We start from the raw sequence: 27,399 nt of genomic DNA on the forward strand, positions 1-27,399 counted from the left end.
TACTGTGTTGCTATTGTAGTGCACTAGTGCACCCACTGCGTGCGTGCGCTTTTTTTGGTGTAAACACCGACAATAACAGTGAAACAGCTGAGCTTCGTGTAACTTTCACAGAACTTAATAGTGTAAAAATGTACTACAGAACGATCTACTAGTAGTTGTAACAATCCTTGACAAGAATATTGAGCTTGTTGCACAGCTTACCACGTTCTCGCTGTCTGTGTCACTTTTGGAGAATCGGGAGTGCTACGGAAAGTCGAAGTTATTTGTGCCATCTACGCATTTTACTGTCAATTACTTGACACAAAAAAATCCGATCTACTATCTATCACTCAGTGCAGCTGCAGAGCGAGAGCCGTAAAAATAGCGTAGCGTAAGTGTGTGTAAGCTCCGAGCCCGGATATTATGGCGTCGTCTTCTGATTCAGACGAAGTCTACAAATGCTCCATTTGCCTCGAACTCTTTCAGAAACCCACAAGGATACCTTGCAATCATGTGTGAGTGAAAAAATTTGTTTGTCTTCCTAAAACCAGGGAGGTGGAGACGCTAGAAGAGCTCTTTTCCACCTCCCTGCCATGGCCCTGCTGTAACCAAATTTTATTTTTGATTTTACTCCATTTAGACGCGCTCTATCAGTGTCTGAGATTGATCTAGAAAGCTAACCGTTAGACCTTCTACTGTTCCTTTTCCTGGCTATAAATGAAAAAAAAAAATAACTTGTTCTAACTCTACGTCTCTACTTCACGAATTCAGCCAAATGCAGCCAGGGCCAGACGCAGGTTCCATAGAAAATAGGGGTTCTGTACTTCTGGGTTCCTTTGCCCAGATGCCCCCACTACAGTTATGTATTGTTTTGCCATACCACTCTGCATAGGCCTATAGTGAGATCTGCAACTTACAAATATCGTGGCCATAAGGTCAATGGTCAAACATAGAGGAAAATATTCAAATGTTTCCCCACATTTTGAAAATAGCACAAAGTATTGTCTTGAATTAATGAAATTAAATGTTCAGCTCAGTTGATATGTGAAACTGTGTCTGTGACATGAGTGTTTCCTCACATTGTCAAGACATACACTAGTGTACTTGAGAACTATTGGGAGAACCATGTACACTTGTATGCGTTATCAGGGCTGCCAACTCTCACTCGTTGAGAGTGAGACTCACTCATTTTGGTCCTTTCTCACTCTAAAACTTTATTTCATTCGCATGTATTTCTATTGATCTCACTCAGTTTGACTCCGAAATTATAGCATTGGCCTATGGGAGTCTCACTCTCAAGTAGTTTCCAATGTTGGCAGCCCTGGCTGAGGCATACCAGTCGTCATAGTGACATACAGTGTAGTTTGGCCACTGAAAGACTTACAACACTGTACCGGTACATTAGAAAGTGCTATGAACGCTGCATACGTATTTGTAGGAGCAGCATTGATGTGATTTTTATGTTTACAAATGTAGATTTTAATGAATACATTTAGGTATAAAGTCATTCGTGCACATATTTTTATCACACAAGAATCCTCAGGTCCTTTTACAAACAGTTAATATTGAGCTAAGTAATATTATAACTTGGATTCATGCAAACAAACTGTCATTGAATTTTCAGAAGACCAATTATATGCTTTTTAGTAATTCTGTTAAAATACTACCAGGAAATGTTTTGTTTGGTGGAGTTGCGTTAGAGTAAAGTCAACAAAATTTCTTGGTCTGTATATTGATGACAAACTGAATGGGAAAATACATGTGAATAACATTTGTAAGCTCTTATCATGAAATGCTGCGTAAATGAGAAGCAGACACAAATCGAGTTTCCGAGTAAACAGTCACCTTGAAGGCATTTAATAGAACCCAGCTTCAGACCAGATAACCAGCAGTGTGTAGCAGAGACTAACCCTACAGTCACCATGAGGTGGCGCTATGTAACAAGCTTGACTTGTAACATTGATAATCATTAACAACACTGGCGTGATTGTCTTTCTTCTTTACTCTTTCATTTTTCACCTGAATGATAAAGAAAATATAAAAGCTCTACTTGAGCTTAAACCATTACCTTTAAAATGAATAAGGGTGTAAACAATTATTACATACAAGTAGTTGCACTGTTCATGACCTATGATACTTTCAATCTACTGCATGCCATGTACTATAATAGGCTGGCTTATAAAAACACTAAACTAACACCTGAAAATAACAATTACACTAACACCTGACTTAGACACCAAGAGTGTAATCATAAAAACTTATTGGGTACCGTATGTTTAACAATAACACCAGATACGCATTCTACCATCCATTCTTCTCGTCAATGTTAAAGAAAACAAAAACAATCACGAATTGTTACAAGCATATAACCATCGATCATACCAATACCTCTCTCAGACATGCTGACACTGAGTCATACAGTTCTGATTGACATGAAGCATACCGTTCAGCAAAAACAACAGGTTTGACAATCATGTACGACCTGATGGGGCAAGCTAGGATGGCATGAAATAAGTAGCTCCTACAAAGGCATAGACTTACACAGTATAAACAAAAATATAAAATGATGTACAAAATGTTCATGTGGGGACACAGGAAATACGCATATATATATATCTATATGAAAATAGAATTACATATGCACGTAGCAGAAAACATTGATATGTACGAGTAAAGGTGCAATTAGGGACAGGCACCAAACAGACACCAAAGATGTAAATATATAAAGGTAACTGGAAAATATTAAGAAGATGAGGGTATATGGTAAAAATAAACCTGGTATTACACTCAGAAACAAGAAGGCGTATGCACCCACTAGGGATATAAGCATCATATGTTATACACAGCACAAAGGGGCAAATCACTGAGACATAAGCGGGGTGACTGAAAAATAATACACCTATAGAACATATCCACGACTAAATTATACGGAGAACATACCAAGACAGCTAGATGAGAGACAATAAGATAAACAAGGATGTCATACAGAGACGGATTGGTAGAAATGAAGAATAAACATGATACAAGTACAGATTTAAAAAAAACCCAAAAAACGCCAGTTTGGGACACCTCAGAAAAAGGGTTATGGTAAGGGACATAATGTAATAAACCAAATGGGGGAAATTAAATAACATATGTGGCACCAGGATAACATGGCTATAAGAGAGGTACATTGTAAGAATACACGGTGAGTGAGGGGGGGGGGGGGGCATTAGTCTGAGGTAACCAGCAGTTCACATAGAAAACAAAATACATGTACATTGTATATCATTGATCAATACATCAAATAATCATCAAACCTAGGTGGGAGGCGTTGGGAGTGCTGAGGGCGCCCAGTGGGGGTCACATGGGTGGGGGGACAACCTGGATCGTTAATAGAGCAGTGGGGGCAGGTTCCTGGGCAGAGGGGGAAGGGGGGCTTCAGGAGGGGGCTCCTGCAGGGGGACACACGGGACATCTGGCTCAGGAGGCAATGAGAGTTCCTGTGGAATGTCTCTGCAGGTGTTTGGGGGGGAGCAAATCTCGCTCGTCGTCTGGGGAAAGCAAGTCTGTCTCATCTTCGTCGGACATCTGGTGCTGGGGAGGAGCCACAAGGGGAACAGGGACCCTCATGCATTGCGATGTCTTTACACGATATGACGATTTTCTGAGCTGAGAGCCAATGAATTTGCGAATGTTACACCACCTGCCATCTATCGATGTTACAAGGTATCGAGGGCGTGCGGAGGACTTGATGCAATCTGACCGGAGATAAACAAGGTCCCCAACTGCGAGAGGGTCATCATTGGGGAGGATGCGGGAGGGAGCCTTGGAACGCTCGCTGTGGGGATGGTTCGAAAGGCGCTGTTCATGTTGTGAAGAGATGAGGTCCGCATCCGACAGTGGAATTTGGCTGTGCGTGAATTGGTCGCGCTGAGTCCACATTTCACGTGCTGAAAGGCCACGCGAGCGAAGACGGCTATTGAGACGGGCAGTGGCGAGGGACAGGGACAAGGATGTCAGTGGTCCTCCGGAGGGCTCATGCCGCAGGATTTCATCTTCGAGTTCACGAATGGCCTTCTCAGCAACCGGGTTCTTATTGGGATTTTTGGCGTGACCTACTTCAATGGAAAGGTGAAACTGGGCGAGCAGGGCATCATCTTGCAAGGAGGCGAAACCAGGGGCGGGGTCGGTGCGGATGACAGCAGGGGGCCCATCGAGCGGGCGAAGTTCCACACAGAGACGGATCAAGGCATCGCGAAGAGTATCTCTGCTCTCATCTGGAAGGAAACAAGTGGCGGTGTAGGAAGTGACACATTCGCGGAGAAGTAAAATCAGTTGTTTCGAGAGCTTGATGACATCAGCGGCGAACGACGTACCCACGGCCGCGGGGGGATCGCCAGTGGTCTGAGGGACAACCGTGTGGGGAGCATTCCGCAGGGATGCACACTGATGGCAAGTGTCGGTGACACGTGTGATGGCAGAGTCCATGTCCAAGGCAAAAAAATGCCGGTTGACAACGGTCTTGAGTTGGTGGTGGGTGGGATGATCAAGTTGGAGATGGAGTGAAGTAAGCAGGCCATCAAGAACGCTACGGGGGATGATGATGCACTCACGAGGTGACAGGAGAGCCTGTTCACGGCGGACAACCAACAGCCCATCTCTAGCTATGGTAGCAACATGGAGATAGCGTTTGACGTCTTTGATATTGGTCAGTTTCTTAGAAGGTCGGGTGCCCTGGAGAAGGTGAGCGTGAGTGCGTCGCAAGTCTGGGCACTCAGATTGTATGCTGACCCACGCTGGGCGGGAAGTGAAGGGTAACTTCCGTTTCCCTGTGAGCACGTCCGTAGGGGACACTCTGTGAACAACAGGATCCTCTGTCTGACGAATGAAGAGGCATACCTGACAAGAGGAATCAGTGCACTCTGGGGCATTCCTGCTAGCAAAATCTGACGGAACATTGGCGGATCCGGCCAGATGGAGCACGGCACATTGGAACCGGCTAACTGTGGACAGGAAGGTTGACACACGTGGGCTGGCAGAGAACTCACCACGACAGAGTTTTTCAAAAGCCTGTACACAGGGCTTGCTATCTGTGAGAATGCATGGCCGGTGCTTGGACTGCACAATGTACGGGCTGAAATACTTGCAGGATGCTGCAATAGAAAGGGCCTCTATCTCACATGGGAGCCAAGTAACCTGCCGATCACGAAGTTTGGAGCTAAAGAAACCAGCTACCTGTGGCTTTCCTTGTCGTGTTATGTACAATGTGGCACCAATACCATGATCTTTGACAGCACCATCAGTAACAATCCAGAGCTGGTCGGATGGTCGGGGAAGGGTAATGGCACGGGGGAGGCTAAGGCTTCCTGAGCGGTCTTGAAAAGTGAACGCAGGTCATCAGACCAATCAATGCGATCACTCGACTGACCACCAGCAATTGCGGCGTCCAGTGGTGTGAGGAAGATAGCGCAATGTGGGAGAACACGGGCCAGCATCTTATATGCCCCAATGAAGGAACGCATTCCTTTCACAGTAGTAGGAGGGGGGCATGAGGCAAGCGCCGCAATGCGATGAGGGCTCGCTTGTAGGGTCCCTTGGGACCAGATCCAGCCCAGGACCATGGTAGACTTTGGGCAAATCACAGTCTTACGGGCTGAAAGATGAAGGCCTGACTTTCGGAGGGCATGCAGGACACGTGACCAATTCTGGAGGAGCTCCTCGGGGGTATCACCACCAATGAACAAGTCGTCTGCAAGTTTCACAGCAATACCTTCCACAAGTAGATCCCCAAGCACGCGACACATCAGCTCTTCAAGAGCAGTTTCTGAGCCTGGCATGCCCATGGCACAGCGTGTATACACACGGACTCCACGATAGGGGGTTGCAACACCACAATACTTCATCGAGGCCTTGGACAGGAGAATTTGATAAAAAGCATTGGTGAGATCTGTGGCAATGAGATGTTTCCATTGACCAATTTTTCTGAGGGTGGAATCCACATCAGGCATAAGGGAGGGCTGAGGCTTGGCATAACGGCCTACATCGGCAAAAGCTGTAACAAGGCGGAAGCTGCCATTGGCCTTCTTCACAAGGAAGGATGGATTCAGGTACTCAACAGAGATGCCCACATCTTCTGGGCGAGCAAAGACACCCTGTTGTTCTAGTTCATTGAATTTCTCTTGGAGATCAACCAAAGAGTTACGGGAGTAAAGTGGCAAGCGATAGGGGGTTGCAACACCACAATACTTCATCGAGGCCTTGGACAGGAGAATTTGATAAAAAGCATTGGTGAGATCTGTGGCAATGAGATGTTTCCATTGACCAATTTTTCTGAGGGTGGAATCCACATCAGGCATAAGGGAGGGCTGAGGCTTGGCATAACGGCCTACATCGGCAAAAGCTGTAACAAGGCGGAAGCCGCCGTTGGCCTTCTTCACAAGGAAGGATGGATTCAGGTACTCAACAGAGATGCCCACATCTGGGTGAGCAAAGACACCCTGTTGTTCTAGTTCATCGAATTTCTCTTGGAGATCAACCAAAGAGTTACGGGAGTAAAGTGGCAAGTGACCCTTGCGTTTGGGAGGCTGAACCGGGCCCATGTTGACAACGGCCTCAAACGGGCCAACAGCACCATTATACCCAGTGAAGGCAGGGTCAAAAACATCATCGAACTCTGCATGGAGAGACTGAAAGTCATGTTTCGTACCAATGGGGATAATGCAATCAGGATCGAGCAATATTGGGTCAGAAAAACGATGCTCAGTATCACGTGAGACATCACTGGGCACGGGCCTATTGGGTACAGAGGGGTGGTCATCAGACTGAGGCTCTGAAGGAACGTAGACCGGACGAACCTGGCAGAAATGTTCATGTTTACGGATCAGGCGGGGTTGAGGCGTAAGATTAGGGATACGCACTTTGCCTGCTACACTGGAGACCATGCACAGTTCAGGCCAAGATGGATCAGTTGGGGGAACACCCTTCTGAGGGACAATCCTGGGCTCAAGGGCAAGTGTGTCATGAGACAGTAGCTCATCAGGAACTGACAGCTCGATGAATTTACCAGGCAAAAGCACAGTAGACTGAGATGGGGCACGGAGGACATGAGCACGGCGAACTGCATGTGTCACATTGTCCGAAGGCCTGCGAGAACCATATGAAATGATCATGTCATCACCCACACACACCTGGCGTTTAGCAGGACGAACCGACACATCATTGTGCTCCATGAATGGGGTACCTGCGAGTACTTCTACATCGAGATTATCAATGACCAAACCCTCAAACACGAATGACTTGCCGTCACGAGTGAAGGACAGAGTGGTCTCCCCAACAACATCAAGGGGGGAAGACCCATTGGCTTGATGAGCAGACTGTGAGCTGGGTTTTATGACACCCTGGAGGGACTGGACAGTAGAAGCTCTGATCATGTTACAAGTAGCACCACTGTCGACAGTGATGCGAACGACCTGGTGCCCGCAAAATGCATCAAAATATGGAGACTGACGGACCTGGACTCTGAGGGCCGATGAAGAGTCGCTGGTAGCCGTATCATCCTTCAGAGGGACAGGCTCAGACAGGTGGACCTGTTCAACTTGGCACAAATCATCAATCTCATCATCAGACTCTAAAATATGTGCAACCTGGCGGGCCTTAGCAATGAATCGCCTGTCTGCTTCGGGTAAGTACGTACACTCACTTAAACAATGAGTGTCTTGCCGGCGCGCTTCACGACAGAGAGGACAGTATTTACTGTTGCGCTGGGGGGTGCGAGTCTGCAGATTGCGGCGACTGCGGGGCATTGGAGCATGCTGGGGGCGTAGGCCTACAGGGCGCGGGGAAGGGGAGGTCAGGGTGCGCATAGCACGAGAACTCTCTGTGGTGTGGATTTCATCCAAAAGACTATCTAATGCCTGAGAGATTTCGGGTTTCAGTGAAGCTAAGGTACGAGAGCGCAATTCTGTCCCGTAGTGCTGCTTGACCAGGGGCGAGGAAGATCTGAATGAATGAGTTGGAGCCAAGTGAGGACGATAAGGTTTTCCAAGGTGGGAGTAAGCTCCTCATCTTCGCTAACACGCTTACCATGGTGAGTTATGCCACCTGCGGATGTGAGCAGGTTGTCTTCGATAAAGGCCACCACCCTTTGGTAGAGGTCCTCAGGACGCTCATCCGGCTCTAGTTTGATGTCACTGAAATCAAGAAAGTGAGCGCCGGTACTTTGAAACCCATAATGAAGCCTGATCTTCCCCCAAATATCGTTGAGGGAGGTGGAAGTCTTGACTATGGAATTGCGTGAGATAATGGGACAATAATTAGCAATCTGTCCGAGCATAAGCTCAAGCATACTGGCTTTCTGGTGTGCTGATTTTCGAGACTCGGTCGGGACACTTTCTGGGTCATCAACAAAGCCACGGAGTGGGCAAGGTTTAGATTTTTGAGCCCATGAGCAATCGTCATCTAGGAACGGCGCAAAGTTTGAGTCTAGGGTGAGAGTGTACACTAAGTTTTGTCGCCAATTTTCGAATGAATTGACTGTTTCACGTTTGGTGAGACACCATTGCTTGGGTGCTCTTGGAGCTGAGGCCATCACTAAAGCCTATAGGTGGAACCGTAATGTAAGAGAAAAACAAGGAACTTACACCAACTCTGGATCGTTGGCCGATTTGGAGCTCAGCAAGCTTAACGTCTGCTTGTGCAGGTGAAAACAAATCCTCAGGAGTAGGTAACGTTTCCAGAGCTGCCACCACGTAAATGAGAAGCAGACACAAATCGAGTTTCCGAGTAAACAGTCACCTTAAAGGCATTTAATAGAACCCAGCTTCAGACCAGATAACCAGCAGTGTGTAGCAGAGACTAACCCTACAGTCACCATGAGGTGGCGCTATGTAACAAGCTTGACTTGTAACATTGATAATCATTAGCAACACTGGCGCTGGTGTTATATGCAAACTAAAAAGAGTTATTCCCAAAGAAATATTGTTTATCCTATATTCTTCTTTAATTCTTCCATATCTTATTTATGGTACATAGTAGCGTGGGGTAATTCTTCAAAATCGCAAAATGAAAAGCTATTTTTGATCCAGAAGAGAGTTATAAGAATAATTTGTAATGTACATTTTCGTAGTCGCACTAATGCTCTCTTTCATCAACATAAAATTCTGAAAGTGGAAGATATCTATTTAATGCAGTTCGGGTCTCTAATGTATGATCTTAATGCAGGTGAACTCCCACTGGCACTAGCACAGCGTTTTAAGAAAAATAGTGATGTTCATAGATATAACACAAGGCAGGCTTCAGGTTTGCACTTAACCCGTGCAAGGACACAATTTACTCTTAAAACGCTAGTACATACTGGACCCAGGTTTTGGAATTCGCTTGATGCAAGCATTAAACATACTTCAAGTAAATCAGCCTTCAACCGTAGGCTTAAGTCTCATCTTTTAAATACTTATTGTGTTGATTTGTGATGTCGTTAAAACAATGTTAACAATGTTAATGTCAATAACTGAAAGTAAGTCCTGTATGTTATATTACAGATGCATATACTTTTATGTCAGACTTCCCTTTAAAGAAAAAAAAAGAAAGTATCAATGTATGATATTATTGAAACCCAGTTGTCTTCTTGTCATGTTTTGTTTTGTTTGTTTTGTGTTTTTGTGTTTGTGTTTTTGTTTTTGTTTTGTTTTTGTTTTTGTTATAAGTGTGTGTGTTTTTGTATGTATTTTATCGTCTCACATAACCCTTTTTTATCCTTCCTTTCCACCCCCTCCCTTCATTCCTACCCTTGTTTTATGTAAATAATCTCCCTTCACCCCATTACACATAGCCTCCCTTGTCTATTCCCTGTTTCCGTTTGGAATTGTGTACCTTTTGTTATTTTCTTTCCCTCTACGTATACATATATACACAATGTATTTTTTTCCATCTTTTATTCCTGAGGGACCTTGTCTCACAAGCTATGCTTCACTAAGGTCTCCTCGTTTGCCTTTCTCAAAATATTTGTTACCCTTTCTTTATCATTTCTGGTATGTAATCATGTATTTGCAAAAATTTTAGTATTAGTTGTTGTTGTTCCTACATATTTTTGAAAGAAAGTGTCAATGTTATTGTTATGTTATTGTTATATTGCCTACTGTTGGAAGAAAGACAAATGAATAAATAAACTTGAAACTTGAAACTTGAAACAATGTGTGCTGTGAAGAGTTTCATTTATTGCTGAACCCATAATGTCACCTATTTCAACAATAGCGGATTAGCTGGAGGGGGGGGGGGGTGGAATCTTGAAGGTTTACAAACTTTATCATGACTTTAGCTTTCTAAATGTTGGGGTCTTTTTCTTCTTCTTGATAAAATATATTAATGCAGTTCTATGTTTGAATTACCATTCTGTAAATGTAGCTTCTCAGGGTCGTGCTGTGTTGTACAGGCCTACATAATGTATTTGTCCTCAACTGATGGAGACGTGCTGTGTGTCTCGTTTGTCTGCGGAATTATTTTACAGTTTCTGTGAAGAGTGCCTGAATCCGTACATAACTGTCGCATCACCCAGCTGCCCATTGTGCAGAATAACTTTCAATCCAAAGAAGAGATGCAGGGCAAAGGATGTGGAGAAGCAGATGTCATCCAAGAAGGACTGCTGTGTAGGCTGCAAGAAAAAGGTAGGTACTTTCTATGATTTGCAAATACAGTAGGTGACTAGATATCTCCACAATACATGACTGATAGCCTGGTCTTACAAGAGCAAGGCAGTGGATGGCAAGAGGTTAACAATCGTCATGGAGTATGGTAGATACATTGTAGGAGTAGGCAGTGTCAAGAAAGTCACTATTCATGCGAAAGACTAACAATCAGAAAGAGTATCAACTACTCTTCTTCGTAGCAGACTTTAGGGCTGTGGAAGCTCTTGATTATCTTAGATGTTCTCTGGTGCTTTGTTAGCCTTCTTGTTGAACATTTTTTACTGACAAAACTAACTTGAGGTGGGAAAAAGCTATGTTGTTTTTCCAGGGGTGGGGGTGGAGGAAATACATCTTAAGCAGGAGACAAACAGAGTGGGAGAAACTCAAACTTGAATATGAGAGCTGGAGATTTTGCAAAAATGGCCTCAGTGTGGAGGAACTGGAGTTTGTCTAACTACTCACAATAATTCCATAAATATTGAGTGTATATGCCAAGGTTGAGTGTTGCACTTTTTTAAAGCTTTTAATCTATTTCCCTTTTAATGAATGTGAAATCATGTGTAGATGGTTAATAGCACAATCAGGGTATGCAATTGCGTAACAAGGGAAAAATGAAAAGAACTTGGTGAAAATGCTTTTTTTGCTGTTTGTTGTAGCTGAGTGTTCAAATTTTCATTTCATGTGAAGAAAGAGTCAAAATTTTGCATTAAACTGCGCATAAATTAGCATTTTAATTAGGGGTGTCGAATTACATTGAAATGACTAATATATTGGAAAATTCATTTAAAAAAGGAGAACGTTTTTTTCATCTGAAATTGCTTTCAGATATTTCTGATAAATATCCCTTTCATTCACCACCAGCATATAGCCGATGACATATCACAAAATATGAATCAATGTCATATTTTCACTACTCAAAATTGATGACCAATTTTGTAGGCATTACTTTGAATTCAAATAATACCACTTTTATATATTTTATAAAATTTCACTTTTGCCAAAGAGTGAAGAGGTGAAACTTTCAGGAATAGGTAACAGACATACATGTACATTGGCTATTATTACAAAGTTTTATGAAATTAGGGCTGGTACTTTGGAAGATATGATATTTTTCATCAAAAAATTATCTGTACAGTTTGACCTTGAATGTACGCATAGTGTTTGGATCCATTCTCAAATTTATAAACACAGATAGAAGAATGAATATGAGATTTATGATGACTTGAGTTGATATCCAAGCTGTGACACTCAAACAATGACATATTAAGCCAAAATACTATGTTTTTGCTTAATGATATCTTTAAAAATTGAAAAAGCATTGAAATACGAACACTGAACACTTATCATATGACCTTCATGCAGGAGAGCATGGGCGTGGATCAGTCTTATTTTTCCTCAGCAATTTGTAAAGATATAAAAAAATAAGTTCTTATTGCTCAAATTTGCTAAAATTTTCACACAATAGATTACTACGTACAATTTGTGGCTAAAAACCAAGGATATTCAATAAGGGGAAAAGATTCTTTTAAGTAGTCAAATTAGGATATACCCCACTGAAAATACAAAAAAAAAAATGACTGCACTTATTTTCCTCAGCATTTGAAAATGGCTCAAAACTCAAAACTGGCTGAACATTTATTGGCAAACAGCACACCATATTGTAGTGTATCTTCAGTACTTTAAGGAAAAGCAGAAAAATAAGCTGTTTCTCCGTGTATAACTGTACAGCATGGGTTAAAAGGTCACAATGTCACAAAAATAAGCCAGCATTACACTCCTACCAGGACGGGACTTCAGACCTCATAACTTTCTCCAGCTGAAAGGACCACTGTTTTTTATTGCATGCAAGCAATGCCAGGAAAAAATCCATTAATTTGATACCAAAACACATAGGGGTAGACTTAAAATTTGGACCTCAAATCTTGATTTTACGTAAGTTGTAAAACGCTTTTTTGATGCATTACATGGGTTTTGGGGGACTTTTTGGTAATTAATCTTTAATAATTAACAGTAAATGAGAAGAAATTAGCTATTGTATTACCACATGTGATTACTGATGTCTTAGCATGCTGCATACATGTGAATTTCTAAGTCAGTTGGTTCATTGTTTTAGAAGTTACAATTGTTTAAAGTGAGAAAGTCATGATTGCATACCAGATTTGACTTCAAAAATGGTTTCAAGGTAAAGAAAGCGTTATGATATGGAGTGAGCATATATGTTATCTATATTTCCTTGGCATAAACCTGGGCAGATGACATTGTCCAAATTGAGACAACACACGCAAAGTTGCAGTCAAGTGGATTCTAGCCAGCCCAAGTCAGAGTTCAAACCTGTTGGTCCTACCTCTCAGAAACCACCCAGGTGAGTCAACAGTCTCTTAGGCTACCATTTGTGATGTACTAGATAACTACCTGTTGCAACAAGTACTAAAGGCATACCATTCATACAAGCCAGTTGCATGGGTTGATAGCAATTTGACACATTCTTTCCCAAATTCACATCCTCTGGGAAGGAGTGTTTTCATATCAGTTTTGGGGGACTCCCAGCAGTATTTTCCTTCTGATGTAGTTGCAAACAAATAGTTAAAGGACAAGTTCACCTTCATAGACATGTGGATTCAGTGAATGCAGCAATATTGATAGAACACATCAACGAGAGTTTGAGGAAAATCGGACAATCAGTATAAATGTTATGAATTTTTGAAGTTTCTACTTAGTCACTGCTGGATTAGAAGACTACATGTAGAAGACTACATGTAGAAGACTACTACAGCCTGTGATGTCACATAGTGTACAACGATATAAAGAAAATATAAAGAAAATTCAAGATATTTTTACTTTTCACAAATGATAAAAGAACACTTTACTTCCCTCTTTCAGAAGGCAAGGGGAATAATATTTCCCGTAACATATGTCAGCGACGAGTCAAGGAAATGCTCACTTTTTTCATAAAGTAAAATTTTATGAAATTCTCTGTATATTTTCCTAATATCGTTGTATGCATGTGACATCATACATTGTAGTACTCTTCTCATCCAGCAGTAACTGTGCAGATACTTTAAAAAATCATAACTTTTGAACAGCTTGTGCGATTTTCCCCAAACTTTCACTGATATATTCTACTAGTGTATATGCTGTTATTTTCGCGTACAGATATTTTCGCAAATGACGAGCTCACAATGCACATACATTTTTGCGAGATGTTGTTTTCGCGAATTGACGCCGATGCTTCTGTTAATGCTCTATCAACAAAGCGCATAGAGGCATTTTCGTGGGTTGTTAAATTCGCGATCCAACTGTGATTCGCGAAATTTGCACAAATTAAACCCTCGCGAAAATAACAGCTTATTTGATTTGATTTGATTTGATTTATTTCTGCTTAATTCCGTTACATCAGATAGGATCATGTACATGTCATTTATGACAAACAGTATATCGACACATAGTTTTTAGTACAATTATACAAGACAAATACAAACATACAAGCTTATGGAACTTAAACAGAAGGGTCTCCAAAATAAGCCGAGGCTTGACGGTATGGAGACTATATGCTTACCTACTCTGAATAGAATAGGGAATAGAGAAAGAGAGAAATAGGGAAGGGTAGGGGGAATAGGGAAAGTTACAGAGTGTATGGGTACCACTCCAACTACTTTACAATAATAGTAATGATGATAAATACAATATGATAATGATATTAAAGTTAACACGTTCAGTTGCCTTTGCCGGAGTAATGACCGAATATGCACTATGAAAGTAATTATAATATGTGAATACAAAATATCTTATACGTATTGTTATCTGACATTGAATAACATATATCGTGCTTGTTTTATGTACGCAGTAATGGTAAGGCACATCGTACACATGCATGCTCACAATATATATACATGATGTATCCTATACATACATATACATACTCATATTCATAATATGGATAGACAAATAAATCGATATATGTATGCACACATCCATGTATTATGTATCACGTACATATTACATTTGATTATAATACAATAAAGAAATCAGAATGTTATCCTGGGGAATACTGCTTAAGGAGGTGAAGTTTTACAGCCTTCTTAAATGAATACATAGTGGTCATGTTTTTGATTTCAATGGGAAGGGAATTCCAAGTGTCAGGGCCGGAGTGTCTGATAGAATGATGCGCGAGTGCGGTTTTGGGGTTAAATAAATGTAAATTTGTGGATTGTCTGGTTGGATAAGAGTGAATCTCTGAATTTGACCGAAATATTATGTTAAATATTGGAGGCAAGAGGTTTGACTTGAGACAAAACATAAATACAGCTTTTTGGAGAAAATTTATATCATTTATCTTAAGGGATTTAAGCTGGAAAAACAATGGGTCGGTGTGATCTCGAGAGCGTGCTCGACTGCACACTCGTATTGCTTTTTTCTGTAGGAGAAGTATACGGTCTGTGTTACATTTGTGGGTTGCCCAGATAATGTTGCAATACGATATATATGGTAAGATTAAGGCATTATACAGGGTAAACAATACACGAGTTGGTAAAAAATGCTGAAGCTTTAATAGTTAACAGGCCAACGTTTCGGGATATAGGCAAAATGATGTGTTTTACATGATCATCCCATTTTAGGTTTTCATTTATATACACACCAAGAAATTTATTAAATATTTTCCTTTCAAGAGATATACCATCAATATACAATTCATATTCTGGTAGATCAGCTTTTTTACATTTAAAATGAATGAAATTAGTTTTGCTTAAATTAAGTGCCAGTATATTACTTTTACAGTAGTATTGCTGCATTCACACAATCCACATGTATATGAAGGTGGACTTGTCCTTCAATGCTGAAGTGATAAACCAAGCAGTACATCTCCTAGGGCCATGCTGTCTTTGCTATTTTTGTTGTTGTTATTGTTGTTACTTTGGGTAATCATTTTATATTATCTAGATTACATTAGTCATTATACAGATGATGACAGGCATGAGAGGAAATGTATGTTTTATTTGAAGGATGTAAATTGCCATGGAGGAAGTTTTAACTCCCTAGACTTTGTATTGGACTTACACTTTAGAATGTCCCCAAGACAGCATTTCAAACACTCAAGCTTATATCAACCTTTTTATTAAGTCATGGTACATAGTTTGATACGTAATGTACAGTGTACTTGAGAGTAACTGGATTTTGTTCTCCTTTTTTTTTGTGGCATGATTTTTTTTTCCCAGCATAAAAGTATCGCGAATTGGAACTGACTGCCTTGTTCGCGGCCAGAAATTTCCATGAATTGCCACTGGCATTCAATGGATACTATAGCTAGCATAGATCTTTCACATACATTTTAATTTCGCCAATCTTGGCTCTTGCGAAATTCCCAAAATAAAGATGCATGCGAACATATCTGATTTTACAGTAGCCCATAGCTCTGCATGTTGCAGCTTCACTGTCTTTGCTACTCACAATTGTGTGTACCAGTGGTCATACCAAAATATGCATCCACTAATGTTATCATGCACTACGTCTGTATGAAATCACATTGCGTACATCACAAATTTTATGATACTCGGATGTTAATGTTGCATGCAGAGCTGTGTTAAGATATCATTTGGTATTTACAGGAAGTACTCTATCCCATGATCATGTTCATGTCACAGCAAACTGATATTAGATACATTCTAAGCATTAGATTTTATTGCTTGCATGAAACTTTGAAGAGATATTCTTCCATGAAGCACAGCAAAAAAAGGGGATCATCCACACTACACCTAAATGTACCATTTGTAATTAGAGATGGCAGCTGTTAGTTTTCTTGTTTCATTTTTATCATTATTTTTTATGCCTCTGCCACGCAGTGGTGCCGGAGGCATTATGTTTTTGGGTTGTCCGTTCGTCCATCCGCCCTTCCGTCTGTCCATCCTTCTGTCCGTCCGTCCTTCTGTCCTGGTCTGTCCTTTCGTCCGTAGTCAATTTTGTGGACAGCGTAATTAAAAAAAGTTTGAGATATCCTAATGAAACTTGGCATGTATATGTATGAGTGGGTGAAGTTGTGCCTTTCAACTTTTAGGTGCACCTGCTCAAAGGTCAAAAGGTCAAGGTCAAATGCTCAAAATTTCTCTATTTCCCCTATATCCATGCAATGCCTGAAGGTATTTTTTTTAAAACTTAGCGTATATACTGTATGTACATGTACTAGCAAATAAAGATTCTCCAGATAGGGTTTCGGGTCATGAGGTCAAAGGTCAAGGGTCAAATGCAGCAAGTCAGAATGTTGAAATTACGTTTTTCTCCACATCTCGCAAATGGCTAAAGGTATCTTTGTGGAACTTAGTTTGTATGTATTGACTGGCAGTGATTATAAAGGGAATTGGGGGTCATGGGCCAAAGGTCAGGAGGGTCAAAGGTCAAGGTCAACTCCTCAAAATATCACTACTTTCCTCATATTTATGCAATGCCTGCAGGATTTTTCTTGAAACTTGTAATGTACATGCATTTTACCCAATAGATATTTTGTGGGAAGTTTCTTGCCAAAAGTTCAAAGGTCTAAAGATCAAGTGACATCTCGAAAGGCACTCAAGGTATCATCATGAAACTTATGACATATTTATGCATGTTTTAACTAACAGTGATTTTCTTTGGAACTTTAAGGTCAAAGGTCAAGGGTCAAATCCAACTTTAAATACTAATATTTTACCATTTAACAACTGAAATTACACTTTTTCTCCATACCTTGAAAATTACTCAATGCTTAAACTTATAAAAGTGTCAAAAGTCAAGTGAAAATCCTAACATCCCCAAATACCTGCACTTTGACAATTTGTCATTGTCATTCACCCAGTTACACCTAGTTCAAGGAAAGTGAACATTCCGCACATTTGTGACAAACCTGTTATTTTAATATTTTGCCAATTATGTGAAACTGTCATTACACATTGTCAAGACATTGTACTATAGACCTATTAGGAGAACCATGCATTATGGCGGAGGCATACCAGTTGCGGTAGCAACATTTCTAGTTTTGTGTGTTTTTTTGCAGTATTTTATGTTTGTTTGTTTGTTTGGTTTTTTTGCCAGAAATACTGCCAGTTTTGTTGGAAATCCCTTTTTTCGTCCCCCACATAATATTCATTACTACACGTTTATTGCAAGAAAAAATTTCCACTAAATTTATTGTTATTGTTATTGTTCATTTTCCATCTGTGAAGATGGCTGGATAGCCAATATTCAGCTACACTAAGCTGGACACCATGGGGTCCAGTTGGATGTGAGGTGGGACCACTTCACCGGGTTAAACACCCTGCTCTTTGCGATGAATGAATGAAGCGGGATCTTTTACGTGCATGAGTTGTGACTCTCTCATACACGGGACCTCCATTTTATGTCCTATCCGAGGGACAGAGTGTTTTGTCTCTTGCTAGAGGGGGCGGTATGATAACACACAACATTCTCAGTCCAGACTCAGGTTCGAACCCGGGCCCTTAGGATTGTGAGGCGGACGCGCTACCGACTGAGCCAACTCACCGCCCTATATATGCCCTTTCAGCCCACATAATACTGCAATACCGTTCAAAAGACTGCTGGGTAGTTCATATACGATCCATTCATAAGCATAGATGATTCATGGCTGACGGAAGTTCATTCTACAATGTATGACACGTGATCAATGATGATGTGAATTTGTGTGTGATATGAAAACAGAATGCATATTAAATCCATCTCTCTCTAAAAAGATGAGTTCATTCTTCCCTTTCTTTGTGTGACTTGGGAGTAGTGAAACTCAGTTCCATGTTATGTGTCGTCAGTATGATACTGATGTCCTCCTGTTTAATATTTTTTCTTATTAATGTTTTTGTTGTCAGCAATATACCAAACCGATCCACATTCCAGTGTCCTATCTGTGGGGCCAGGAACTTAGACTGTGATGGCCTGCGAAGACACTGCAACTCAGAACACAAGACGTTCACTGCTCCTGTTGTATGTCCAGTCTGTGCCTCTATGCCCTGGGGAGACCCTAACTACAAAAGTAGCAACTTTCTACATCACTTGAATCTCCGGCATCGTTTTGAATATGACACATTTGTGGTACGTTGGTTTCTCGAATGGGCTTTTGCCAGTGTTGTGGATCTTAAGACCAGGGCCCTGTTTCATAAAACTTGTCATCAGTGGCAAGTTGTCATAGATGTGACAAGCTACTGAAATCCTTGCATCTGATTGGCTGAGAGCAAATTTGTCATAGTAATGTGGCAGTTATCAGCGATGACAAGTTTTATGAAACAGGCCCCTGGTGGCAGGGGGAGAAGTTTTGCCTGATTGAATTGACTTTGAGTTGCTGCCCGTAGGGGTAGATTCGAAAACTACCACTAACACAGACATTGGATTGCATTATGCATACATGCACAGGATGCATCTTCACACAGTATCTGTGCACTTCAATTTGATATATTTTTTTTATAATGACTTTCATGCTCAAATTTCAACAATTGTGGTCAGCAGAGAAGCCAAGATGATTGGGGGGGGGGGTGGGGTGGGGGAGGGGTATTGGGATGTTCCACACCACCGTAGTTAAGGAGCTTTTGCATTTGGAGCTGTAAATCATGTGATCTGGTGCATATTTACTACACTTCTTGTATTTTGACTTATTAGGATAAAAGAATTAACCCAAAATGTGATTTTTAGGTTGTTGGAAATCCTTTTTGTAGTGAGGTGTGAGAAAAAGCTTGTCAGACGTGTGAGTGTGAAAAAGAACTCTTGAGGTGCTGAGTTTTATGCATAATGTGTGAGACTTGCTAAGTGAGTGAGTTGGTGAGTATATGCTCATTACAATTTTTACAATTTATGCATTGTATATCTCTGTGCCTTTCTGCAGATAACTTTGCCATTGCCAGTCATCAGTTTTGTGTCACCATCATTCTCAACTTTGCCATGATATCAGAACAAACCGTAATATGCAATGAAAAAATAACAAGCAAAACAAAAGCCCAAAGTAATTGTAGGGTTTAGCTGCACATTGTTTTTTGGATGTCTGTCTGTCCATCCGTCCAACCATCACCGCATTACTTTATCGTGATTAAGAAAAAAAAAGGTAAATTGTATGGATTTCAAACTTGGATGGATTTTCTTGGTACTTGCACACGTGCCACATGATGTATAGATGGGCTGAATAGATTTTGGGTGAAATTTTGCAAGGTCAAATTCCACTGAACTGTAGCAAAATGTTTTCTTTTTACGTGAGATGTAACATGATCTAGAAATGTCCAGTTGTAACCCCATTTATTAGGAATATTGAGTAAAAAAAAGTCTACTTAATATTGTTTCTATGATGTGAGAGTGGTAAAAGATCAACAAGGTCAAAGGGCATGTTACTTCAGAAAACAGGAGAAGTTATTTCCTGTCATTACTTTAGCAAGGAATTAATCATTACCACCATGCACTTTACAGTGGTGATAGGGTACAGTTAAATATCATGGTCAAAGATTATTCTTTTGTTTAAATTTTAATATTGAGCCATATCTTCAGCTCAGAATGGTGATATCGTTTGACTTTTTGTGAAATGTCATGGGGTCAATGGTCAAGGTCAAATGTCAGCAGCATGTAGCTAATCTGTCATTTTCAGGCCATGAATTATATGCTGTGTAAGTCCATTTGTAACTTAACATACAGCTATTGATGAAAATGATATTGGAAAATGTTTCTTTTGTTACTCTTGTTTAGTAGCTCTCATACACAAGTTGGTATTTTTTAAAATTTTTTTTGGATGTACATTTCTTACAATAGTAAAAGTATTACATGGTTCATGAGTAACATGTCCTCTGTGCTGTATAAGATGGCATTTCCTTGTCTGGACCAGATGTTGCAGAATGACAAAATACACATTGTATATTAAACATTTACTTTTAAAAGTACCGGTATATGTTTCATATAAGTGCATTTACTATACACTTACACGCATACATTTGTGATATGTAATGGATTAAGTATTAATGAATGACATTATTTGGAAGCCAATTCCACATGTCGTGAAGTGCACCTTTTAATATGACAAAAACGAGGAAAGTTATTGGAAAAGGGTTTTTTGTTCCTGTAAATACAACAATCTGTCTGTATGGGAAACTTACATTTCTGAGCATTTACTTTACTTTGAATTTTGCTGTTTTTACCCTTTCCATACGGAATTGCCTTAGAGTAACCAATTTTTGTCGAGCCCACTGGAGGTGAGGGGAGACTACGGGATCGCCTGTGGCGTCTGTCGTCCGTCTGTCCATCCGTCCGTCCGTAACGCTACAAAAACTTCAATAACTCTTTACTCTGGGCTTCAATTGCAATCAAACTTCGAGGGAAGAGGGGTCTTACAAAGTTTCACATTTTACCATATATGACGGTCACCTCAAGGTCAAAGCTCACAGGCAGGGGTCAATGAACTTTAGGGCCCAATGTTAAGTTTTTATGGCGCGTTTCTATTATGGGTCATAACTTTTGATCCATAACTCCATTTTTGACCAAACTTGGATGGTAGATGTCCTTTGGGGAGTGGATGATCACCGCAAGGTCAAAGGTCACAAGCAGGGGTCAACAAACTTTAAGAGCCCAATGTTAAGTTTTAATGGCGCGTTTCTATTATGGGTCATAATTTTTGATCCATAGGTCCGTTTGTGACTAAACTTGGATGGTAGATGTCCCTTGGGGAGTGGATGATCACCACAAGGTCAAAGGTCAAAGGTCAAAAGCAGGGGTCAACAAACTTTTAGAGCCCAATGTTAAGTTTTTATGGCGCGTTTCCATTATAGGTCATAACTTTTGATCCATAACTCCATTTGTGACTAAACTTGGATGGTAGATGTCCCTTGGGGAGTGGATGGTCACCACAAGGTCAATGGCCACAAGCAGGGGTCAACAAACTTATAGAGCCCAATGTTAAGTTTTTATGGCGCGTTTCTATTATGGGTCATAACTTTTGATCCATAGGTCCGTTTGTGACCAAACTTGGATGGTAGATGTCCCTTGGGGAGTGGATGGTCACCACAAGGTCAAAGGTCACAGGCATGGGTCAACAAACTTTAAGGGCCCAATGTTAGGTTTTTATGGCACATTTCTTTTTTGCCATAAATTTTTACCCAAAGGTTTTATATCTCCTTTTATCTGTTAAATCTCTCTTTTTTTTAAAAATCTGTTATATCCCATTCGCGTACAATTTCTTGAGACACATTATGGCACCTACCTTGTTTGTTGAAGAATAGATATGAAAAGTTCAGGTTTGGAAAACAGAACCTGAAAGTCAGTTTGCATTCATAAAATCCATAGTTTGAAAGTTGAAAAACATTGAAGGCATGTACTAAGAACATTTTTGAGCAGCAGCAAAGGGAAAATGCCCAGCCATCATAACAGAAGTACTGATACGCATCACTGAAGTTTGTTGAACATAAAATCAATTTGATGATTTCACAGCACAGAGAGCAATGTGTAAAAAAAATGTAAAGTTACCAGTCACCAATCAGACCTGACTTTCAATGCATCCAAGATCACGAGTACGAAAGAAACGGGTTCAAAACCTAATTTCATGTGAAGGAAATGCACAGATGTGTCAAGAGGATATATGATAAATGTAAAGGAGAAACACAGGTCCATATGTTGATTGATTGATTAACTGTATTGTCCACAGTTGGAGTTCTTGGTACATGGGATATTTCAACAAATAATACATCCAGGTACTCCCAAAGGCATTACTTAAACTGGAACTGACACGTACTGACTGACATTTTAACATGCATTGTACAATGTATACCATTAAAACGTTATACTGTAAAAGTGGATATTTTCGCGCGACTAATTTTTCACGCTTGGCAGGGTCAGAAGAGTTTCGTGTGTTTTTAATTCCGCGTAATCAAGACATCACGCACAGGAACGTATGGCAAGCAAAACTATTCGTGTGTTTTTATTTTCGCGCTAGTTTCTGGTTGCACGAAATGCGCGAAAATTTCAACACCGCGAAAATTTCCACTTTTACAGTACATTAAACTAACACAACTAAAGCGTGAGTATTAGCACACAAGATTTTGCCTATTGTAGTGTTCATTGGAATGTAATTTTCTGGGATATTAGAAGAAATTAATAATTTTGGCAACGCTGCACATTGGCACTGGTCTGACGGTCCCTGCCCAGTTAAAATCACTATCAAACCAGTAACGTTTTCAGAAGTGGACAAGTTAAAGATGGTACCTACTGGGGTTTATTGCCACTTGGTCTATTCCCACTTGGTCTAATCAACAGTTGGGCTAACACCATCGGGCTAAACCCATTTGGTCCACTTCTCACTTGGTCTACTTGCCACATTATCTAATAACCAGTTGGTCTAATGACCGCTAGAGCTAATCGTCACTTTGTCGAATTCCCATTTAGTCCAATTGCCAGTTGGTCTAATGTATTTTTTTGCCACTAGGTCTAATTGTACTTGGTCTAATAACAGTTCGTCTAATGTTCAGTTGGTCTAACACCAGTTGGTCTATTGCCAGTTGGTCTTTTCCCACTTGGTCTAATAACCAGTTGGTCTAATAACCACTTGGGCTAATTCTCACTTGGTCTAATTTACACTTGGTCTATTTTCATTTAGTCTAATAGCCACTTGGTCTAATTGCCAGCTCGTCTAATCATCATTTGGTCTAATTCCCACTTTGGCTAATGACGAGTGGGTCTAATGACCAGTTGGGCTACCACAGACTCTAGGCTACTGAGTCTAGGTGTCGATCAATATGGTAATTAATGTGATACATTTTGTTTCACTTTATGAATCATTTCGGGCTATTTGCATCTTTTCCTTTGTACATTTTCACAGTCTCCGTGCATCCCCATTTTTCATTCCCGATTTCCAGGCAATCCTTAACATTCCTTAACTACGTTATCTTAAATTCCTTTCAACCTTCTTATTTCATTTCAGTGATATTCTGACCTCAATCTTGTCAATCTCTTGCATATCTCAACTGGCTCTCTTGCTGTCTTCTCTTGTTTACAACTTACAGAATTGTGACGCTTAATTGTGACAACGAATAACGACACACAAACAAAAAATTATGAAACTAAGTTTTATTTCGTTTTATTTCATCCTTTACAAGAGCAACTCATAAATCTTGGACTGTGTAACTCTATCCCCAACATCGCTCAACATGTCCACCATGCCTGTCCACGCACATCTGTGCTCTACCCCTCATGGCTCCTACAAGGAAAACTCTTTGCTGTGTTGTTAGCTGCATGGTCAGGCACGCAAGTGAAAGCTTGTACATAAAACCGTATTCATTCTCATTGAGAAATTTGGTGAAAGAATAAAATGCTAATGAGCTCTCCCTTCGTTAACAAACGTTGCAGCATCCTTTCAAATCTTGATGACCATTTATATTGTGCAACTTGATTTTGACATTCAAATTTTAAACTCTCCTTGTCTCGTCAATGCATACACTTTAAGTGTCATATATTTAAAAGTCGAGGAAGATATAAACTTTATTATGATGATATATTGTATGGCATGAATTGTTCTATTTTACTGGGAAAATGACTGACAATTCCGGTTTCCTTTTTATTGGGACGCACTGTATATTTACGCATGTGGTTCCGTCGAAAACAATTTATAAAGCGCAATTATATGCCATTTTGGATGCTCTGAAATACAAGTTTTATAGGCAGATTTTTGAAAAAGTCCCTGGTGTGGAAAGGGGATACCCCCCTCCCGCACCCTCCCCCCGTTCAACTCTGCAATGATGAATTGTGTATTAGGTTGCTGTAAGATGGCTGTAAGATTAAAAACACACGCATGTATGTGTATCATATAGAAGGGTTGTTAATACTTCCTGTTTTTAAATCCATGGTTGTGTTTCTTATTTAAACCAAGTGGCATTAAGTGAGAATTAGACAAAATGGAAATTAGACCAAGTGACGATTAGCCCAAGTGGTAATTAGACTAAGTGGTAGTTAGACCAAATGAAAATTATACGAAATGGAAATTGGACTAAGTGATACGTAGACCAAGTGGTAATAGCCGAAATGGGTGTAGCCCAAATGAATATTTGACCAAGTGGCATGTAGACGAAGTGAATATTAGACCGTGTGGAAATTAGATGAAGTGGAACTTAGACGTAGTGGCAATTAGCCGAAGTGGAAATTAGACCAAGTGGTGTTAGACTAACTGAGAATTAGACTAAGTGGTATTAGCCGAACTGGTCATTAGACGAACTGGATACTAGACCAAGTGGAAATTAGACGCAATGGTAAATAGACGAAGTGGTTGTAGCCCAATTGGGTTTAGCCCGAATGGTGTTAGCCCACCTGGTGATTAGACCAAGTGGTAATAGCCCAAGCGATAATTTACCCCTACTGGTCTGACCTGCCTGTTGGACCATTAGAAAAAAAAAAAAAATCGGTGCAGCCCTGATTTGGGTTTATCCGAGACCATAAAAAAAAAAACAGTAACAACTGAAGGACCACAACAACCACATCAACTGATATAATCTGCCCCTCCCCCCAAAAAATGCCAACAAACTATATGTAAAACTTTATTACCGTAACGTAACTTTTACCTTATATACAGATGTATAACTTTAATATCTACAGTTGTCATCATGTTTTGTAAAACTCAGTTTTTGTTTTACCTTAAATATGTTACAGTCATAGATAATACTGTAGTCCTATTTTTGCATTGTACCTTGTTTGCCCAGACTTGTTGAATATCATCGACAGAATGTCTACATCTTTATATTCCTTTTATAATACATGTAGTACATTCCAGGGGCCACAGAATATGATTGAGGGTGGAGGGGGGGGGGGGGGCTGTGACACTCACAATCTGGCTTTGCATCTATCAGCACTGCTGTTATTATTTTTTAAAGGTCCTCTTCTGCAGCCAATGTGTTTCTGGTGTAGCAGAAGATTTGTTCCAACTTGTGGCTCATATGTTAATTTAATCCCCTGTCAAATATTACATTTTTAATGATTAGAATTATACCACTCTTTTAACTTTTCTTTCTTTTTGTAGCTGTTAAAAGCCATACTCATGTCTTCCATTATTCTGTGAAACATGTTTAACGCATACAAGTATTTTGAACCACTCTCTGTGTTTTTTTATCTTACCATGTCTACCTCAGCTATTTAAAATCGTATATCTGTCTTTCTCTCTCACTGTTTGTGTCTGTGTAGGATTACCACCAAGAGGAGGATGAGATTCTAAAGCAAGTCATGGCAGCATCTATGGAGGATGTTTGAGGAACATTCTTATTGTGTTTGCTTGGAATCAAAGCTTCCAGAATGGATAATGGGAACAATATGACCATTGAAATATAGTGAACCACCTATTCACTTACCCTTCAGTTTGTGCACTGATCACCAGTTTCTTACCTCACCTTATGTTCATGTCCCAGCGAATTTCTCCTTGATGTGTAACCCAAAGGAGCACATGTTCCATTTGAATGAAGAAATAGCATGTAAATCATGGATAGATTTTTAAAGTTTGAGCAGGAACAGTTAAAGTAGTAAATGCAGAAAATGCAAATACATACATGTACCAAGTGGAGGAGGATGCAGTGGGTTGCATAATTTCATATTTTAGAAGTGAAATGAAAACTAATCAACTCATTTCCAGGATAAGACACTGTGATATATACAGTAATCGCTGAAATGTAAATTTGTTAAGAGTTTTCATGAGTCATTTTGTGCACCTGCAGCAAAACTGATCCTGATTAAACAAAATTGTTCCTACATAAAACAAAGGCAGAAGGTGCCACTTGTGGTTCTCAGTGGACTGTAAAATATCTGCAAGGTTTGAGCCTGACATGGCATGGATGTTAATCCTGCACACCAAATACTAGTATGTCGTGAGCTCAGTTGGTTTTAGTCTAAGATGCTTTGCTATTCAGTACACTGAATTCCTTGGTGTTATTTCTAGAGATACTATTTGATGATAATAAAGAGAAATACTGAACTACTTTATCATGGAATTCTAAACCTTAAAATTCATATGCACTATGTGTGCTATATGGATAAATCTTGTGGGATCTTCTAGGGGTTCTACATTTATCTTTGATGATGTGGAAGATTTTGTTTTGTTTTGTTTTTATGTGAGAAAGTGCAATGAAGGAAATTGCTGTTTAGACCTTACAGATGCCAACCCTAGCCTATTATTGCCAGTCTTTCTTTTTTAAATTTATTATACCAATGGTAGTTAGTGCAAGTTACCCTAGACTCTTAACCAAGTTAACTCTATATGTGCCATGGTAGAATCCCCCTGAGTGCCACATTATTCTGAGACACCAAGGTATGTATAGTCATACTTTGAAAAAAAAATCTTTTCAAATCAATGTAACCTTTAAAAATTTATGTTGAGCTGGTCATGTAGTGCGCAGAGTTGTAGAGAAAATGCCAAGCTTTACTTTGATGTAAATTGCCTATCAAATCTATTATCTATTTTCTTTCAAATTACCAGTAGGTACATGGGGCAGCATTACACAAAAGGCCTGACTTTTGCACACAAAACAGTGGCAGAAACTTAGAATTTACACACAAATCCAGCAGGGAACACCGATTGATAGCCAATTACCACATAAAATACAAGCTAAATATAAGAGGAACAGAATCACGAGAAACGTTTTCATTGTTCTGTGGCATTTGGCTATTTATCGACTGGTTTTGGTGGGTTAGTGCGTTTCAGCAGAATATACGAAGTTGGCATACGCCGTTGACTGAGTCGGGTGTGCGAACGTGACACATAAAGAGTTAATTTGTCATATTTTGTGTGTGAACCTAT

At 40.1% G+C, this 27,399-nt stretch overlaps 1 protein-coding gene across 1 annotated transcript; it reads left to right on the forward strand.

The window, feature by feature from the left end:
- Nucleotides 1-139: 139 nt before the first annotated feature.
- Nucleotides 140-27,047, forward strand: LOC140233054 (E3 ubiquitin-protein ligase RNF166-like). Its single transcript, XM_072313165.1, has 5 exons — nt 140-494; nt 10,463-10,619; nt 12,893-13,002; nt 18,482-18,704; nt 25,797-27,047. Exons 1-5 carry the CDS (start codon nt 403-405, stop codon nt 25,860-25,862), a joined length of 648 nt encoding a protein of 215 aa, XP_072169266.1. The 5' UTR covers nt 140-402; the 3' UTR covers nt 25,863-27,047.
- Nucleotides 27,048-27,399: the final 352 nt, after the last annotated feature.

Source organism: Diadema setosum, chromosome 9 (assembly GCF_964275005.1).
Source record: "Diadema setosum chromosome 9, eeDiaSeto1, whole genome shotgun sequence".
Classification (NCBI taxonomy): Eukaryota; Metazoa; Echinodermata; class Echinoidea; order Diadematoida; family Diadematidae; genus Diadema; species Diadema setosum.

Coding starts and splice junctions, on each gene's coding strand:
- LOC140233054 (XM_072313165.1), top strand. CDS start 403: ATGGCGTCGTCTTCTGATTCAGACGAAGTCTACAAATGCTCCATTTGC. Junction 10,620..12,892: donor GTGTAGGCTGCAAGAAAAAG/GTAGGTACTTTC, acceptor AAACCTGGGCAG/ATGACATTGTCCAAATTGAG. Junction 18,705..25,796: donor TTGAATATGACACATTTGTG/GTACGTTGGTTT, acceptor GTGTCTGTGTAG/GATTACCACCAAGAGGAGGA.